Source organism: Artemia sp. Qi Xiang Cuo, chromosome 9, assembly GCF_049724085.1.
Source record: "Artemia sp. Qi Xiang Cuo chromosome 9, ASM4972408v1, whole genome shotgun sequence".
NCBI lineage: Eukaryota > Metazoa > Arthropoda > Branchiopoda > Anostraca > Artemiidae > Artemia > Artemia sp. Qi Xiang Cuo.
In genome coordinates, this window is record NC_142802.1 from 55279265 (window position 1) to 55297632 (window position 18368).

General features: G+C 34.5%; 2 protein-coding genes across 4 annotated transcripts in view; one reads left to right on the forward strand and one right to left on the reverse strand.

The window, feature by feature from the left end:
- Positions 1-18368, reverse strand: part of Tmtc4 (Transmembrane O-mannosyltransferase targeting cadherins 4) — a 123932-nt gene that overhangs the window by 51397 nt on the left and 54167 nt on the right. For both annotated transcript variants that reach the window (XM_089094727.1, XM_089094726.1), the window contains exon 10: positions 13175-13357. In XM_089094727.1, the coding sequence (XP_088950853.1) occupies positions 13175-13357 (183 nt within the window). The remainder of the gene's footprint in view (positions 1-13174; positions 13358-18368) is intronic.
- Positions 857-8255, forward strand: LOC148948829 (uncharacterized). 2 transcript variants are annotated; one of them, XM_089094728.1, is made up of 4 exons: positions 860-1058; positions 2065-2196; positions 3669-3918; positions 7726-8255. In XM_089094728.1, exons 1-4 carry the CDS (start codon positions 900-902, stop codon positions 7890-7892), a joined length of 708 nt encoding a protein of 235 aa, XP_088950854.1. In that variant the 5' UTR covers positions 860-899; the 3' UTR covers positions 7893-8255. The 2 variants fall into 2 exon arrangements, with proteins under 2 accessions (XP_088950855.1, XP_088950854.1); XM_089094729.1 differs by lacking the exon at positions 2065-2196 and having other exon boundaries at positions 857-1058.

Here is an 18368-nt window from a genome sequence, read left to right on the forward strand (position 1 = left end):
GTAGTTTTACTACTGATGACGGTCACTGTATATGTGACCGAAATATCTGGTATTTTTGTGAATTTCTGTCACTGTTATCATCACCACTGTCTATTAAAAGGATTTTATCCCTATTTGAACTTTTATTTATCGTCATGGAAAGGCAGTGTGGTCTCCGAAATTATCAGCGACGTCCTTTGGAGGAATTTTGAAAAAAATACCTCTTTTGTATTCTCATTGAAAAAATAGTTAAAACAACAAAATTGCCCCCCCCTCCCGCTATATTTTGAAAACACAATTCATCCCTCCCTCTATATTTTCATGAGTTCTTTACTAAATGAATTTATAAGGACACAATTTAAAAACTTGGAGATATTCACTACTGCAGAAAAGTTTGGATATAAAAAGGAGGTAAATATCTAGAGCAATTGCCTAGATATTTAGGAAGGAAAACACAAATATTCTTTTGATGGTATTTTTTTCAAGGATTCGGGCTAATAATGCCATGGTATTCTGTTTAAATCCATGTACTTATAAATAACACAAAAAAACTAAAAATTCATTATCGAAGTCCACTTCCTTAAAGGAGCTAAACATTAATTACTAGTACCAAAGTGAAAATTACAAGAATTGAAGTGAGAATGAATCAATGAATGAAGCAGCTAGTAAATATGTTTACAAATATTTGTCAATATTGTTTACCCTTTCACGGGAAGCATCAAGCAAAACCAGTTTATACAACCGCCAAAAGTTCACGATGATGCAAAATTATTAAAAGGAATTTCAAGTGACCCTGTCGCTAATTTTAGCCAAACTTGGAATTTTTATAATAACCAAGTCAACAATGTAAATAAGGTAGGCTATATAAGTTTCTGTCCCTTCAAAAGGGCTATTATTTCGATTTTGTAACAACAAAAGAAATGACATTACAAGTGTGGATGATTTGGATAGTGGTGGTCATTTATGTTAAGGGACATGGAAGATTACTCGATCCGCCTCAAAGGTCATCGATGTGGAGGGCCGGATATAAGGTCCCAATAAACTATGACGACAACGGACTTTTCTGTGGCGGAATGAACGTAAGCAAAACTAATGTACCTTTTGATGTGATTAAGTAAAAACAAAATTGTATTAGCGTTGTTTCTTCAACTATTAAAGCCCATTTTTTACACCACAAGCATGTTAAAGTTGGTGTATTTTAAGGCCTTCGCCATATTTCTTTTTCTTCAAGAGAAAGATATTATGGATTTATGCAATAATGTCACAAAAATACTCTCACGTGGGAACTGGAAGACTGGATACGAGCCTCACTGTGCAGAAGAGATAAGTAGAAAAATTGGCCACAAAGACTTTTTACACTGAATTTAAAATATCCTTTATTCAAACTTTTAGATTCCTTTCTAAAACTCGGGATTCCATTTTAACCTGGCAGCCTATATTCGTACATATTGTGGGAAATAAAAACTACAATTGGGTTTACTAAACCCCTTCTTCTTTTTGTTACTTACCAAAAACAGCTAAAATTTCGTTTGAGGACATATAGCTTTCACAAAGCAGCCCCCTTCCAAAACAAACATCAAGAAATGGTGCCTTTTTTAAATATTTGTTAAAAGTTATTGAATTTGATTTTTCGGAATAAAAGTCCTATGACTCTTTAGTTGTCATTCTGGTAACATTCATTCCACTTATATTCCAGTGTTTGTGTTGTGAAAACTTTAGAGAGTCAAGTAATTTTCAAAGAGGAAATAGCCTACACTTAAAAAAGCATAGGCTATTTGTCCCCGACGTCCATATTTTAACAAAAGTGAACATACTTTTTTACAAAATTATTTGAGGAGGGACCTAAAGAGGAATCACCGAGCAATATGTTTTCGGGAAAATTCATGTATAATGTTGAATCTTCTGATTTAAGCTGTAAGGAGGCTTAATCCCAAAATATTGTTGCTTCGCACTCAACACATTTTCGGTTAAACATACAAATCTTGATTTTATTGGCAAAGTTCGGGTTAAAAGTAATTTAATGACGGCAACAAAAAGAAGGTGTACATTTTTGGCACCGAATCACAAAGGGCTTTTCCTTTCTAGAATCAATGGTCTGTCAACGGTGGTCGATGTGGAGAATGTGGTGATCCCTACCAACAAAAACGACCAAGGCCTAATGAAGAGGGAGGAGTATACGGAACAGGGACCATAGGGAGAACTTTTATCGATGGACAGGTATGCTTTTTAGCTTAAAAAGTAAAATTTTCACCTTAACGCTTCTTCGCATGCTGCATCGTAAAGAGCCTAAAGTTTGATCTTTAACAAAAAAAAAAAAAAAAAAAAAAAGACCGAGTAGGATTCAAGCGATTAAACCATTAAAATTGGATTAATCATGGATTAAACATCAATGACGGATTAAACATCCAAATTATGACGAAACATACGAAAATCACCTCATAAAATTTTAGTAGTTTTCGCAGCTTTAGTGGTATATATTTTTACCCACTTGTGGGTGAAATTGACTGAATATGAAAGCAATATCATAAATACTCTAAATTGGTAGATTCCCCCCTCCCAAAATCACAATTTTTACGATTTATCTAATAGCTTCCATTCGCTATTCTTAAGTTTTTAATTCGCCCCATCATGACCGAATCAAACGGTTCAAACTCCTTGAATAGGAATTTAAATTATATGGCCCTTCTACATGGGGACTGCTCTTTAGAGAAACTTATTGAAACGTATCCCATGTACCTTCAGACAAGGGTCCCAATTAAGTTAACCAGCACAAGTGACATGGGCGCTCCCAAGGTAGTATGGAACTGGACTTTTCCCTCACTAACTTAGAAGACAAAATATTGCAGCATTTCACGAAGCTCTATAAAAATATAATACGTTTCAGGCCAAAATTCTGTCCTATTAACCATTGACTGCCTCCTTTTAAAACGCATTGGTGTCTCCCCCTTCTCTATCAAGAATTATGAAGACAGTCAGTCATTAAGAGAGAGAATGCAGCAATTTAGTCTTGTCATTTGAGCTCTGACAAGCTCATGAAGAAAATCCCTCAGTGTAGGAGTTAAAAGCAGCTCAAACTAGTCCTTTGAGCTCCGACAAGCTCATGCAATGAATACCCTCGTAGGAATAAATATACTTTATTCATAAGGAACTAACATAGGTGCCACGTCAGAGACAAAAATGAACAAAGTAAATATTTTAAAACATATTACAGGTAACTAAAGCTATGAATACATCATATCTTAACCGTACACAGGCGGAGGGGAATCTTTGCGAAAACCAGTTCCAAATTTCATGATAGATTTTAACGTTTAATTACAACTGAGGTTTCCTTTTCTTTGCTCCATTATTGTACCTCACTGTATCTTGTGTCGCGGAGGATAAATTAACTATTATCATTTCTAATGGCTATATTCGAAATGAAACGCACTCTCCCCGTATTTGGGGCGCACACAGACATGGTAGTACGTAGTAACATGACTAAAATCTATTTTTAAAGTTACTTTAATATTTTCCAGTTCGAATGGCAAAATTATAATGAAAATTATAACATATGTCCAATTTTAAGAGGATATTCATGTACCATACCATACTGTGTTTTTTCCAACATAAAAAAAAACATAAATACAATTGATACAATAACACTATTTAATTTGCGAGACAGGGATTTCAAAACTATATTTCTTATCCAGGTGATAGAAGCAAAAGTGGAGCTGACCCAGAGTCACATGGGATTCTTCCAGTTCAAGCTATGCAAAAAGGAGACAAAGGAGGAGCTAACCACACAGTATTGTCTTGACAAGAATATTCTTCAACTAGAAAATGGTTCAGGAAACAAGTATTACGTACAGGATCCTAGACCGGGAATGCATTATCCAAGAATTAAACTTCCGAAAAGTCTAGTCTGTGACAACTGTGTCCTGCAATGGCATTACACAGCAGGTAAGAGCGGAACTGTTCTATCATATTAGGCATAAAACTGCAGTGTGACAATCTTTTCAATTTACAAAAAAGACTAAAATTAACTAATTAAAAACGTTTTCTTAATGACGAGCTTCGAGAAAAAAATTTTCTTTGTAAAAAAACAAAAAGCGAAGAACCTCTTTCTAGAATTACAACCGAGCCTAGATGTGTAAGCAGTATCTTTTGTCGAAAGACCTCATTATTGGGAGGACAAAAATTGTCAAAAAAAATAATTAGAGAATATTCTAATCACTAATAGAAAATATAGATAAAACGGTACAAATAGGAGTATTTCGGGGATAGATTGTGGCCCAAAAACTCTGAAGTTTCTGTCTGATTAGTCCAAAGTGATTTCAATTAAAAATTTAACATCTAGGTCATTTCATTATTTTCAAAGCAAATTTGTCATATAGTTCCGATATTTGTCCAATAAATTTTCGCGTGTTGTTGGTAATTTGGTAATATTTTCGCGTGTTGCTGGTAATTTGAGGGTCACTAAGCATAAGACCAAAAGCGTAAGACGATTCAGAATAAGTATTACCAAACTCTGGAACATTAAAGCAACACAAAGCGTGCTTTTTCAAACAGTTCGTGGTAACGAACTGTAAGTAAGGAGCGACCCGGGTCAATGGTAACCGAAACTCTAAAAAACGGAATTTTGATACCAATAGTTACATAAAAAAAATCAGATTTTAATTCTGATATTAAATATATAAGTTTCATCAAGTTTAATCTTACCCATCAAAAGTTACGCCCCTGAGAAAATTTGGCTGATTTTCGAAAAAGGGGGAAAGACCCCCTAGAAGTTATAGAACCTTAATTAAATTCACACCATCATATTCAGCGTATCAGAGAACCCTACTGTAGAGGTTTCAAGCTCCTATCTACAAAAATGTGGAATTTTCCATTTTTTGCCAGAAGAAAGATCATGGATGCGTGTTTATTTTTTATTTTTTTTTTTCTTTTCCCCAGGGGTAATCGTATTGAACCAGTGGTCCTAGAATATAGTAGGAGGGCTCATTGGAACGGAAATTAAAAGTTCTAGTGCCCTTTTTAAGTGACCAAAAAATGGAAGGCAACTAGACCCCCTCCCGCGCTCATTTTTTTTCCCAAAGTCAACCGATCAAAATTTTGAGATAATCATTTTGCTTAGAACAGTCGAAAATCTATTAAATATGTCTTTGACGATGACTTAAACCCCCAGAGTCCCAGGGGGAAGGGCTTCAAGTTATGAACTTTGTCCATTGCTTACATATTGTATTGGTTATTGGGAAGTATACAGACATTTTCAGGAAGGAACTTTTTCTGGTGGGGGGGGGGATGGAAGAGGGGGTTACTCGGGAGAATCTTTCCGTGGAGGATGTTTCTTTGGGGTAAGGGACATTTCTATGAAGGGGGCGCCGGATTTCCAAGCATTATTTAAAAATCGATCAGAAATTAAATTAAAAAAAACAAGTTTTTTCAACTAAAAGTAAGAAGCAACATTAGAACTTAAAACGAACAGAAATTATTGCGTATATGAGGGGGTTCTCCCCCAAGTCAATACCTCGCTTTTTACGCTACAGTTTTTTTAGTGCTTTCAAAAGAGCTATCTATTCTAATTAAACAGCCTTTGTGATTCAGGGGTTTGTGAATTTACAAATTTTTTAACTTTTAACGTAAAGAGCGTGGTATTGCCTAAGGGGAGAACCCCCTCATATACTTAATAACATATACGCAATAAAAAAAACAATAATAATAATAAAAACAAGCGATACGGCTCAATAGTAATCGAAACTTTTAAAAACGGAATTTTGATGTCAATAAATGTATCAAAAGAATGGGCTTATAATGCTGATTCTAAATATATAAATTTTATTAAGTATAGTATTACTCATCGAAGGCTACGAGTCTGAGAAAATTTACCTGATTTTTTAAAGAGGGGGGAAACATACCCTACAAGTGAAAGAATTTTAATGAAAATCACACCGTCAGATTCAGCGTATCAGAAAACCCTAATACATAGGTTTCAAGCTCATATCTGCAAAAATCTGCAACTTTGTATTTTTTGCCAGAAGAAAAATATACGAATATAGAAGTTAGTTACGAAAGTTAATTTGTAAATTACGTCAGAACCAAATTTAGAGACAGCCATTTAGCAAAAGAAAAGTAAATTTTTTATGCAAATTTTATTTACTTATTCAATGACGGTGAGCCAAAATAAAAGCTGCATTAACTAAAAAACGATCAGAAATTAAATAAAAAAAAACAAGTTTTTTAAACTGAAAGTAAGGAGCTACATTAAAACTTAAAACGAACAGAAATTATTCCGTATATGAAAGGGGCTGTCCCCTCCTCAACGCCTTGCTCTTTACGCTAAAGTTTGACTTTTTCTCACAACTCTATTTTTTAAAACAATAAAAAACTTTAGCGTAAAGAGCAAGGCGTTGAGGAGGGGACAGTCCCTTTCATATACGGAATAATTTCTGTTCGTTTTAAGTTTTAATGTAGCTTTTTACTTTCAGTTTAAAAAACTTGTTTTTTTTTATTTAATAATTGTCTAAGACCACTGTTTCAGAGGGTCTACAAACAATCACCTATGAGGTATATGCGCCTCTGCAAATAAAACTGCTGAACAAAGATGGCAAGAAGTCTCAAGAGTAAATAACTGAATCCTGGAAAAACACAGGGATTGTCCTTGGAAAGACTTTCTTTTTAACGTTATTGGTTGACAAAGGATAGATAGTCCTTGTTTTTCAATTGAAAACAATTTGACGCCTTTCTGAATAGTTTATTTTGATTTTTTGCCTTAATTACGTAGAGACATCAAGGCACTATGTATAATAAACGACAAAAAAAAGCTAGTTGTCTGGAAAAATGTTGATGGAAGTTACATCAAGCCGTCTATGTGGGGATGAGTCATTTGGTCAAAAAGCCCCCTTTCCTCCAAAATCAGAAGACATTACCGTAATTCCAAATCTTGTTTTGGGAGTAGTATTTTTGACATTGCAAAACTACGGAGCAGCTTATTAACAGGAGAAATAAAAAGTAGCTGGTCGATATATTAGACGAAATTTGAAGGTCTTCCCGTAAATGTTATTCTCAAACAGTTGAAATCAAGCTGACAAAAAGTTTGTAGCTCTTCTTAGTAACGAACTACTGCAACCGCGTCTGCATGATTTCCTTTTTCTTGTTAGCCCTGTCCCTATTTGTTTTTGATTATCTTCTTTTCCTATTTAATCTATCCTTATTCTTTGTGCTCAAGCAATCCAGGACTATTTTCTGAACTTTTTTTATAAGCGTTTGAGAAGCCAAACGGAAAAACGAAATAGATTTATATTATGTACTTTATGTGATAAACAAAAAAGGAACAGGTAGATATTCACAGGTAGAACAGGTATATATATATATATATATATATATATATATATATATATATATATATATATATATATATATATATATATATATATATATATATATATATATATATATATATATTTTTATATATATATATATATATAAACATAGGGAATAATACGAAACCTGACAATAATCAAACGGTATTGTTTGGAAATTTAACTCAATATTCAAAAGTATATACACACATTCCCCCTACGAAAGACTTGACGACTTTCAAAAACTTGTCCCGATATAATTAGTAAATCATCATCAAAACAAGCCATGTTTTTTCCCCAATTTCCTGTGACATTTTTTATGGTTCTAATGGAACCGGCATATCACCCACTTACAGAGTAATTTAGCTCTCATTTGTACATATTTAATTATTATTTTGTCATTTTTCAGGTAATAATTGGGGCGACTGTGGCAATGGTACATTTACAACGGGTTGTGGTCCACAAGAAACGTTCGTTAACTGCGCTGATATACGAATTATACCTAAAATCACCAAACCAGACCTCAAATATCATAGTCCCAAAAACCGAATTAACACCAAAACAAAAAACAAGTAAATTGCTTGCAAATAACATACGGGCAAATACCTGCCAATCCATAAATTTATAGAAATTCACATTTTGAATATTAAGAAAGAAGGAATAAATACCCTGAAGATACATAAAAGACTAAAATCTCCTTTTTTTCTCCTTTCTTGAGTGCTAAGTTCTGCACTGCTCTGCAATTGCAATCTAAACTGCAAACGTCGCATATATATTTAATAGTGATGTTTTTGTGGAAAATGCTGTGATAATTTTGATCTATTTGCTTTGATGTGATGCGACAAACGATGTGATAATTATTTATTGTTTTTGTATATATTAACTTATTAAAGCCCATGGTTAAGTTCCAGACTACATTTTTTTTACAGGCTATGAAATCAGGCAGTTTTATCGCTACAGTTTTCTGGTAGATTAGAGCAGGGTTGCCAACAAATTTGTTCCAGTGTCTTAAAAATGGGCTGAATAAATCAGTTTAGTCAATTCATTTGGTTTTGCATAGCTTTTTTTATAAAACTGATATTGTCAGCCTACGCCCTTAAAACTGAGGATGCATAATAAGCTTCTTCAGTTCAGTTCCTTCAATTTCATAAAGTTTGGAAGAATTTTTAGAAAAAAGTTCTAAAGCTTGCTGAAAACGCCCATTCACGTTTCATTTTTTTTTAAAAGTTTGATTTTGCAAATTGAGATCTCGTCGCCTGAAAACGGTTTTGCCGAATCTGTTTTTCCAAAAACCCCAGAAAAACGAGTTTGAATATTTTGACATTAGTATCTTAGAATCGGTTATAGCGAAAGCGTTAATTTTCTGACCATGGAACAAACTTTCGTTCAGCAGCTTTCGGCAAAATGGACCATGCTGTAGATGATTCGGCAAAACCGCTTTAATGAATATGCGATTCGGCAAATAGAACTGCAAAATGCAGGCGGATAGAGACGTCTTACAGCAATGTCAATTAGGTCATTCGAAAAAGAACTCTATTTTACACAAGATAGTGTTTGTAATTCGTTTTCGATAAAAAAAATTTATTTTCGGCAAAACCGCTTTCAGGCGACGACCTTTAGCCTATCCCCTTCGAGTTGAGCGTGCTTGATCAGTTAGTTCAATTCAACTTCCCTTGTCTCATTCGGTCTTCAATATATACAAAAAGAACTCGAAAAGATAATCAGCTTCCCAAATTGTGTCATTTCCCTTTTCTAGCTTGCAAAAATAATTACGGGATTAAACTGTCGATACCAACATTATCGCCTCTGGTGTTCTAGGCTGGAGATAGCAGCTACGCTTATTATTAAAAATAAAATGCAAAGATAGAGTGCTAAGCAAACACAAGTGATGACTGAAAACTTTATCCAAATTAAACTTTCACTAGAAAAATATACGGTGGAAATGGACTATTTTTGAAAAAAAGCCTCGATGTTCAATTGTGATTTGACAAGTCTCTTCCTTAAGGGAATTTGTAATAAACTAAAGTGACAACAGCTTCATTTTCAAGGCGCACGATTATTCTGTTGGATGGATTTTACTGAATTTGATAACTGGACATTTTATCACGACAAATGAAGTTATTTCACAGCCCACTGCAAGAATTTTTAACATTTGGTTTTCATGAGAAACTTGGATATCAAGGGATTCAAATGTGTAGCATAGCCAAGGTGCATGGGTTTCTTTTCGCAGTTAACAAATTTCAGGACGCTACGGTATTCAAGGGATTCAAAGATATAAAATGCAGGGTATCCAAGGCACAGGGCTTTAGCATTTGAAAAAGTTTAGATAGATTTTCAAAACAATGGAAACACATAACAACACATAAATAGATAAGCAAATAAAATAAAATGAATAGATAAACGAAGTTTTGAAAAATATGTTTTATATTCTTTTTATTGTTTTTTTTTTGTATACCCATTTCGGGGTTACCCTCCATGCACTGCTTGCTCAGCATTTCATTTCTTGTCCAGTCTTCCCTTTTCTAATTTTGTGGTATTATTCGTTATATATTTATTTTTACAATCTTTTTTTATTTATTTATTGACCTTTCGGTTGTGCTGAAGAGTTGCCAACAATTGCGATCTCAGCTTTCCATGGGGGTTTATTATTTCATTAGAATATTGCACTGCATAAATAAAATTCTCTTCTGCCATGCCTTGAACAAGGAAATATTGTAATTTTTCTAAGTCGCAATACTAATATAGCATTGGCTTGATGTTTGCTTGGCTTGATGATGAGCATTGGCATTGGCTAGGTCATGGTGGCTTGATGTTTTTTGCGGGACAAGTAATGAATTTCTTTCCGGTGAAGTGACAATTCTGTTTGTTACATGCAACTTAATATCAAGGAAACTGTCAAACATGTCAAGCTGTTAATTGTCGTAATTGGCGCTAATTGTCGTAACAATTAACGCGTTTAATACGCACTTAGTTTACAAACCATATAACTTTGGCTAATTAGATAAATTTGGCTGTGAAGTAAGAGCCAATCAGCAGACTTGATTGGCTCTTTCAGTGGATGGAAATAACCAAAAATTAAAGAATAAGGTTAATTACTTTTATCCGGGGCATACTCATTGAGAAGGGAACTAAGGGCCTGAAGGTCGTCCCAGAGGAACCTCCTTATACAAAAAAAGGTATAAGATGGAAAACCGTCTTAGACCAAAGAGTACGGGTAGCTTATAAGAGTGAAAAAAAAATCACCTAAACCACTTTGCATTCGTCGTCTATTCCCATTTTTTGAAGATTCATAATTGTGTTTTTCTCAGAGACTGAGATCAGACTCTTCGTCAGTCAAGTCCCAGATACCACCACTAACCGGTATGGATGTCTCTTTTCAAGTGGAGTATACGGCAAAAGAATGTCCACGATTTTCTTATTTTTCGCCTCTGTAATGCCTCTGTTCGTGCTTCTACATTCATGTAAAGGCACTTTTATTTGCGCTTTTCTTCAAGAAATCACACTTGGAGTAAGACTTCGCCGAAATCGGATTTGTAAAAAAGCAAAAAATACCATCTGGCAAATACCATCTGACAGCATCAGTTATTTTGAACATGAGCTTACCTAATTTCTATTCGCTTTTGTATGTTCGAAAATCTTCAATTTCCATTGGCAATACTCCTACCAGCTTGCTTCGTGACTCTTTGATAACCGTGCAATGACTTTCAATATAATATACTTGCCTAACCGCAGAGATTTTCTTTTCAATATCGCAGTGAAGACCATCGGCAGCTAAGTGAGTATGGCCTTTGGTAAGAAACTTGAGACGAATTTCCTTCAGATCCAGGTGGTTAGGATCATTGACAAGTAAATTAAGAGCTGTGAAAATGTTCCAGTTCTTTTTCTGAGTTGTGAAATTGTCAGCCCAGAACTCAAACATTTCAACACCCGGGAAGTCTTCAATGACCTTGGCGAATGTACTTGCTACGTTGTCAGCGTCACGTTTCTGAACAGCTTCGTGCCAAATGACGCAAACAGAATTTTCGTCCAGTTTTGGATTCACATGGCAAAATGTTTCGTTGAAGGCAAAGAGTCGACTTGTGAAAAAGCACTCCTTTATCTGTGGTATCATGAGCAGGAGCACAACTTTGTGCATGTCAACGCACAAAGTATTTTCTTTATCACTTTGTTCATAAAATTTCAATTCACTATAGAGAACTTTAGCCGCTCTTGATGTTGATTAATGCCTGTCCCAAAGCAAGGTTTCAATATCTTTAATGTCACCATTCAATGCTTTGTTGTCGTGGTCCAAGCAGATGTCGCATATATCAGGTGTTGGATTCTTTAAAGATATGTTCATTGACAACAGTACCTTCCGATATACTTCATCTGAGGCTTTTACAACAGGAAATTTCTTTGTGCATAGTATTGACTGCAAGAAATCGATCGAGATAAAGCCCATTCGGCGGATTGTATATTCTGTAGTGACGCAGGTTGGGTGAAAACTACTTATATGACGTTTGATTCCTTCCTTTACGTTGATATAGTGGTTCCCACCACGTTGCCCAGTCAGCAAACTGCGTCAACTTTCTCTATAGCCTTATGCAGTTCTTGCACCACTGAGTCATTTTTACACCAAAAACTGTTGCATCTTCCTATATAAGTCGTGAACTTTAGCGTTTCTTTTAGTTTTGCTGATCTCTGAGAGAAATTCCTGCACGTGGGGCTGATTTTATTTATTATTAATCCCATTTCTTAAACATATAAATTTTTTAAGTTCATGAACTTGCTGGACTTGCCTTTTAATGTAATTGCTGTTACCAATAGTTGATTTCTGCTTTAATGTGACGCTATCATGCACCAGATATTATGTAATATAACAGCTGATATCATTTTTAACCAAATATAGTTCTTGATTGTATAATAAAGCTATAACCATCGAAACTGTTCCAATCTGAAAAACCGGGACTATGGTAGAAAACATCCATAAATATGAAGGCCGCATTGTACATAAAAATCGGTCACTTTGACATACAAGTTGACTTGGAATTGCGTACCCGGGAACCGAGCGAAGCTCGTTGAAGCGAACTTTGGACATAATAACGGTGTCCGGCTTACCCCCCCCCCCCCCGCGTGGAAATGCAATTCACTCACACCCTGATTCACACAAGAACATAACTTTTTGAACAAATTTCATAGATTTAATTGTCTCGACAATCCTTTTATTTTTTTGCCTAGTCAATTCGTAAATTGGTGCTCCCAAACCATACACAGAAAAAAAAAAGTTACTTTGCACTCTCATAGTTCAATTGACCTTTTCTGTCAACCTGCACGGATCAATTGAGCTGCAAGGCGGCTACTTAATTAAATAATTACTGCATACAAAATATATATAAATAAAAGATCGAATGTAATGCAAAATTACACCAGGTTGGAACGTTTAAGAATAGTAATGACATGATTAATATTCATTTACACTTGTCCAACTGTCAATCTTCATTTTGACAGTTTTTCGGTCTCTAATTTCAGTTAGCAGAGGATCTAAGAAAAATAAACTAAGGATGCTGGGGGGGAGAAACGAATTTTCCCAAAGTCTTGGCCTATCTAGATCGTTTTCTCACATTGTAAAAACTTAATATGCCAAATTTCAGAGAAAACTATTATATTATATATATATATATATATATATATATATATATATATATATATATATATATATATATATATATATATATATATATATATATATATATATATATATATATATATATATAAATATATATATATATAGATAAATAAAAACTGCCTTATCTATTCTAGATTGTAAAATCTCAACATCAACCAGTTATGACGTTTTTTTTTCTTTTAACTTGTCTTACCTAGATTGGCGTAATAGACGGGATTGTCTGGTTTTAGACGGATTGCTTCCAAGAAATGGTCTTCTGATTCTTGATATCTTCCTGTTTTGCCTAATGCATTAGCCATCGTAAAATGAAGGCTTGGTTCTCCAGGTATATATTTTAAAGCTTTTTCGGACAGCATCATGGCCTTCGAAATATTGCCTAAAAAAATAAAATACATAATATTTAAATAAAAAAGCAGTGATTAAATTCAAGTTGGTTTTATGTTTTAAGTAAATTAATTAATTCAATTTTAAGCAAATAATTGAATTCAACTTGATCGCTGCATATTCCCTCGCTGCAAAGAAAATGTGCAAAGTATTTACACATGTCAAGATAGACTAAGGAAATAGCCTGCAAAACTTGACTCCAAACAATCAAGTACTTTGGAATTGGAAAGAGCCCTACAAGAATAAGGCTATTATAATTGATATCTCCTGAATCCTCCGCACAGTTTTCCTGACACTTTTTATACAGCTGTCAATAAACATAAAGACCTATGTTAAGCTTCCCTTTCTTTGTGAGCAAATCATTCAGATATAGAAAGATGGCGTAATGTCTGGATAGTCAATTTTAACTCATCCTAGATTAAACAGCTATGAGTCAACCGATGGTAGGCCGTAGGTGGACATCACAGTAGAGAGAATATACAGTATCGACAAAGGCTATACTCTCCGTTAAAAAACAAAAGCTATACTCTCCGATAATATAATACAGTATCGACAAAGGCTATACTCTCTGTTAAAAAAAAGTGAAACACATTTAAAACCACATAAGATTCATACTCCGCCTTCGCGCCTGCGCAATAATGATGTACACATCACAGTATGCCTATGGAAAAACCTGTTTTTTTCTACAGTAGTAGCAACTGAACTAAGGTTATGATGTATATGCTCAGAGTCTATACGCATGGTATGAAATGTATATCATGTTTGGAAAAAGACGACGCTACAGTCAGTGGTGGACATTCAGAATTCATCTTTAAAGGCGCATGAATGCATTTCAGGTCTCTATATATTGGCAAGCTAAGAGATAAGAGTAAAATTTCTTTGCCATGACGTAGTTGAAGTTTTAGCACAATGATTCCTTAGAAATTCCAAGCAGAACATTTTCTGCGGGAGTCTACATGCAAACGCTAGATGGCGTCTGTGTTTTACCTCGACAACACTAGTGCCAGTTTCTACTCTTATAATATAGAAAAAACGTATGTTAGGAAATATATAAAAAAATCAAATGTGTGTTTATTTATATAATTATCCTTCCAATGAGTTTACAGCGAAACTTTTCAAGCTAGAAACATGAATTTTTTTGGCAGAATAATTTTGGGATTGCGAGAGTCGCATAGGCTATAAAATTAAAAAATGAAATTGGCATTTGGATAAATATTTTCATATGTTTTGATAGGGGAATACAGTAGTCAAGATATATTTCAAAAAAGAAAATATTAGAGGTGAAATTATCAGGTTAAAGACCATTACGCAAAAAAGTTAAGAAGAAGCTAGACAAATCGATAAAAACCGAACAGTCCAATGCTCGGGCTAGTACGGTACACACCACAACTTACAACAACAACAATAATTACCAAGATGTCAATCATAGACGAACTGGTAGAAAGACAAACAAAACATATTAATTAAGAAAAATAAATAAAATTGTAAAATCGTAGTATCCGGTGCAGTTATTTCTCAATACTTTGAAAGGAGTGCTACTAATATTAATCGCTACCATGAGCATTTGTTAATAATCATCATTTTATTATCTGAAACTAGTATCTCAAATGTAACTGAGAGAACAATAAAACCAAAATTTATTAGTTCTAAACAAAGGTGCGCATATACCACAACTTTTCGAGGGGGTGGGGAGAGATTAGGGTGGGGGGGGGGGGCCAAAGGTCTGATCTTAGTGGAAGGGAAGATCAAACACAAGGAAAAAGCTCGTTTACATTCATTTACTTTGTTTCCGGAGAAACATTTTTTATACCAACCATGGGAGAGAAAAAATCCGCTTGTATGAGCCCATGTGCATAAACTATAGATACATAGAATTGTTTTTCAGCTAATTATTTGTATTATTATCATTATAAAATCAAAGACGAATATCAAACTATAGTGCATAGACCAGATGTTATTAGAAGTCCTGCATTCCTTGCAAGAATGCAGGACTTTGCAGGACATACAGGAATTGCAGGATTCCTTGTATTCATCTTATCTGTCCTGCATTCCTTTTTTAAAATTATATGATTATATTCCTTCTTACTCACTATAAAATTCAAAGGGTTAAAAAAATAATAAGGCTCCAGGTGCTGATAGTTTGGTAAATGAGTTTCTTAAATATGGTGGCTCTGAGGTTAAAAATAAGTTACTGAAGATTATGAATATGATTTTTGAAAAAGGGGAAATACCTAACGATTTTAGGAAAACCTTAACTAAGCCACTTTATAAGAAAGGTGATAAGAATGAGTGTGGTAATCATCGAGACATTAGTCTGGTCTCTGTAGGTAGCAAAGTGCTTAATAATATGGTACTTTTTAGACTGAGAGATGCTGTAGACAAAGTTTTAAGAGAAGAACAGTGCGGTTTTAGAAAATGTAGAGGATGTGTCGACCAAATTTTCACTCTTAGATTAATAATTAAGAAGTGCTTGAGTTAGATAGATAGATAGATCAGATAGATAGATTTCGAGAAATTACTATCACAAGCCCTAAAGGGCCGAATTCGAATTTCGAAATCCATGAAAAAAACAAATAAACAAGAAAATCATAACAAAAGCACAACAACTAAAAAATTGGCAACCAATGCAAAAAAATAAATAAATATCGGAATGCTATATGATTCCTTTGTCACTTATATAAAAACTATAAAACGGCAACTATTTAAAAAGATAAAAACTGATAAAACTGAAAAAATAAATAATATATACATTAACAAATGTTTAAAAAACAAAATGAAAATGGGATAGGGGAAAAAAAGAGTAAAAAGAAAAAAGAGATGTTTCTTTTATCATGTAAGAGATAAGATAAAATTTATGTACAAATTAACAACTGTTTTTTATATCAGTAAAAAAAGGGATAAAAGATTTCTTATACCGCAAGGTAGTACAAAGAATGGGAGATAAGGTGGGGATAGGCTGGGACACAGTTCGTGGAGGACGATTTCTATCAGGTACATGGTATTAAGGGAAAAGGTTCGCAGTACGGGGGTTCAAAAGTGCCAACTTACCAAAACGGAGGCACAAATTATTTCTTCGTCTCTCGAGGGTCTCTAGTTTTGAAATATCTAACAAATACAAATATGGTATCTTGCCCTCTTTAAAAATAATTCTTAGAGCTCTCTTTTGGACATTTTCAATTTTTTGTGTTGCTTCATTTGAGAGGTCAGGGTGCCACACAGGACAAGCATACTCTAATATGGGACGCACAAAAGAAATGTATACCTGTAGTAAATGTGATTGGGGGCAACTAAATTTATTTAAAAGTTTAAGGAGGGAAAGCGAGGAGTTTGCTTGTCTTAGGATATTATTTATATGGGCATCCCATTTCAAATTGGAAGAAATTGTAACACCAATGAGTTTAAGAGATGTAACAGAGGTTTCAGGAGGTATAGGAGCAAGAAAAAGGGGAGGGGATTCAAGGAAACTTACTGAGACTATTGCGGATTTAGAAGGGTTAACTGTCATCTCAAGGGAAGAGGCCTCACAGGCAATATCTTGGAGTATGCCCATTAGGTTGCTAAACATGTTTTTATGACATATCTCTAAAACTGTCAAGTCATTGACAAATTTCCACCTATTGTCATAAAGGGCTGAAAGGCTGTTAATCATAAGAGAAAAAAGGAGAGGGTCTAGAATAATCCCCTGAGGAATGCCATTAAATATGGGGAGATGATCTGAGAAACAATTTAGATATTTAACTGCTTGAGACCTATTAGAGAGAAAAGAGGAAACGAGCTTAACAAGGATAGTTTCAATGTGGAGTTCATTTATAAGTTTATCTATGAGTAAATTGTGGCTAATCAAATCGAAAGCTTTTTGAAGATCAATAGAAATCAGGTTAAGCCAAGTGTTAGATTTTTCAAGTAATTTACCCATGGTATCAACAAGATGGATCAGGTAATGAGAGGTTGGTGTGGATTTGAGATTACCAAACTGTCTAAGATCAATGAGGGGGAGGACTTTCATCTTAAGCCAGTCTGCGAGAAAACTTTCATACAATTTTGAAAAAATTGAGGTGAGGGTAATAGGACGAATGCCATCAAAGCCAGGCTTCCCATTTTTCTTTTTGATTGGGGTAATAAAGCCTTGTTTCCAATATTGAGGGAACTGTCCAGATTCGGCAATTTCATTAAACAGGGTGGATAGGGGTTTTGAGAGGTAATCACTGAAAGCTTTAATCAGAGGAACAGGAATATCTAAAGGGCAAATGCTTGATCGTTTTAGTTTTTCAATTTTTTTTACAAGATCAAGTGGAGAAATATGTGGGAGTGAAAAGAATCAGGAAAATCTGGAAATGCGTAAGATAGTGGTGGGAGACTCTGGACAATAGAAGCCAGAAACTTATTGAGTTGTCAAACACCTTTGGTCCTCAGTTTTATAGATTATGAGCAAGCATTCGATTCTGTTGATAGAAGAGCTTTAGCAAAGACTTCATCCTTGTATGGTATACCAGACAAATACATTAAAGTGATTAGTGCTATGTACGAGAATAACACTGCTGCGGTTAAGGTAGGAAATGAGGTTAGCAGCTGGTTTTGTATTAAATCAGGAGTTAAGCAGGGTTGTGTTTTATCCCCCTTTATATGGATTATTTTGATTTGCTTTGTCTTAAGAAGCACAGTAAAGGCAATGGGAGACCACAGAATCAAATAAGGAGGAAAAAGTCTTCTGGACTTGGATTATGCTGATGATTTAAGCATCATAGAGGAAAGTGTGAGCAAAACGAACGAACTTTTAGAAGTTTTGCGGGTTCAGGGTTCTATAATAGGTTTGAAAATTAATGTTAAGAAGATTAAGTCACTAAGGCTAGGAATAAGTGAAGATGAAAAGGTTGGTGGGCAGCTTCACTTACCTTGGTGGTATTATTAGTCAAGATTGTGGGAGCAGTGAAGATGTTAAAAGTAGAACAGCAAAGGCTCAGGGTGTTTTTTCACAGTTAAAAAATGTTCGGAAGAATAGGAAG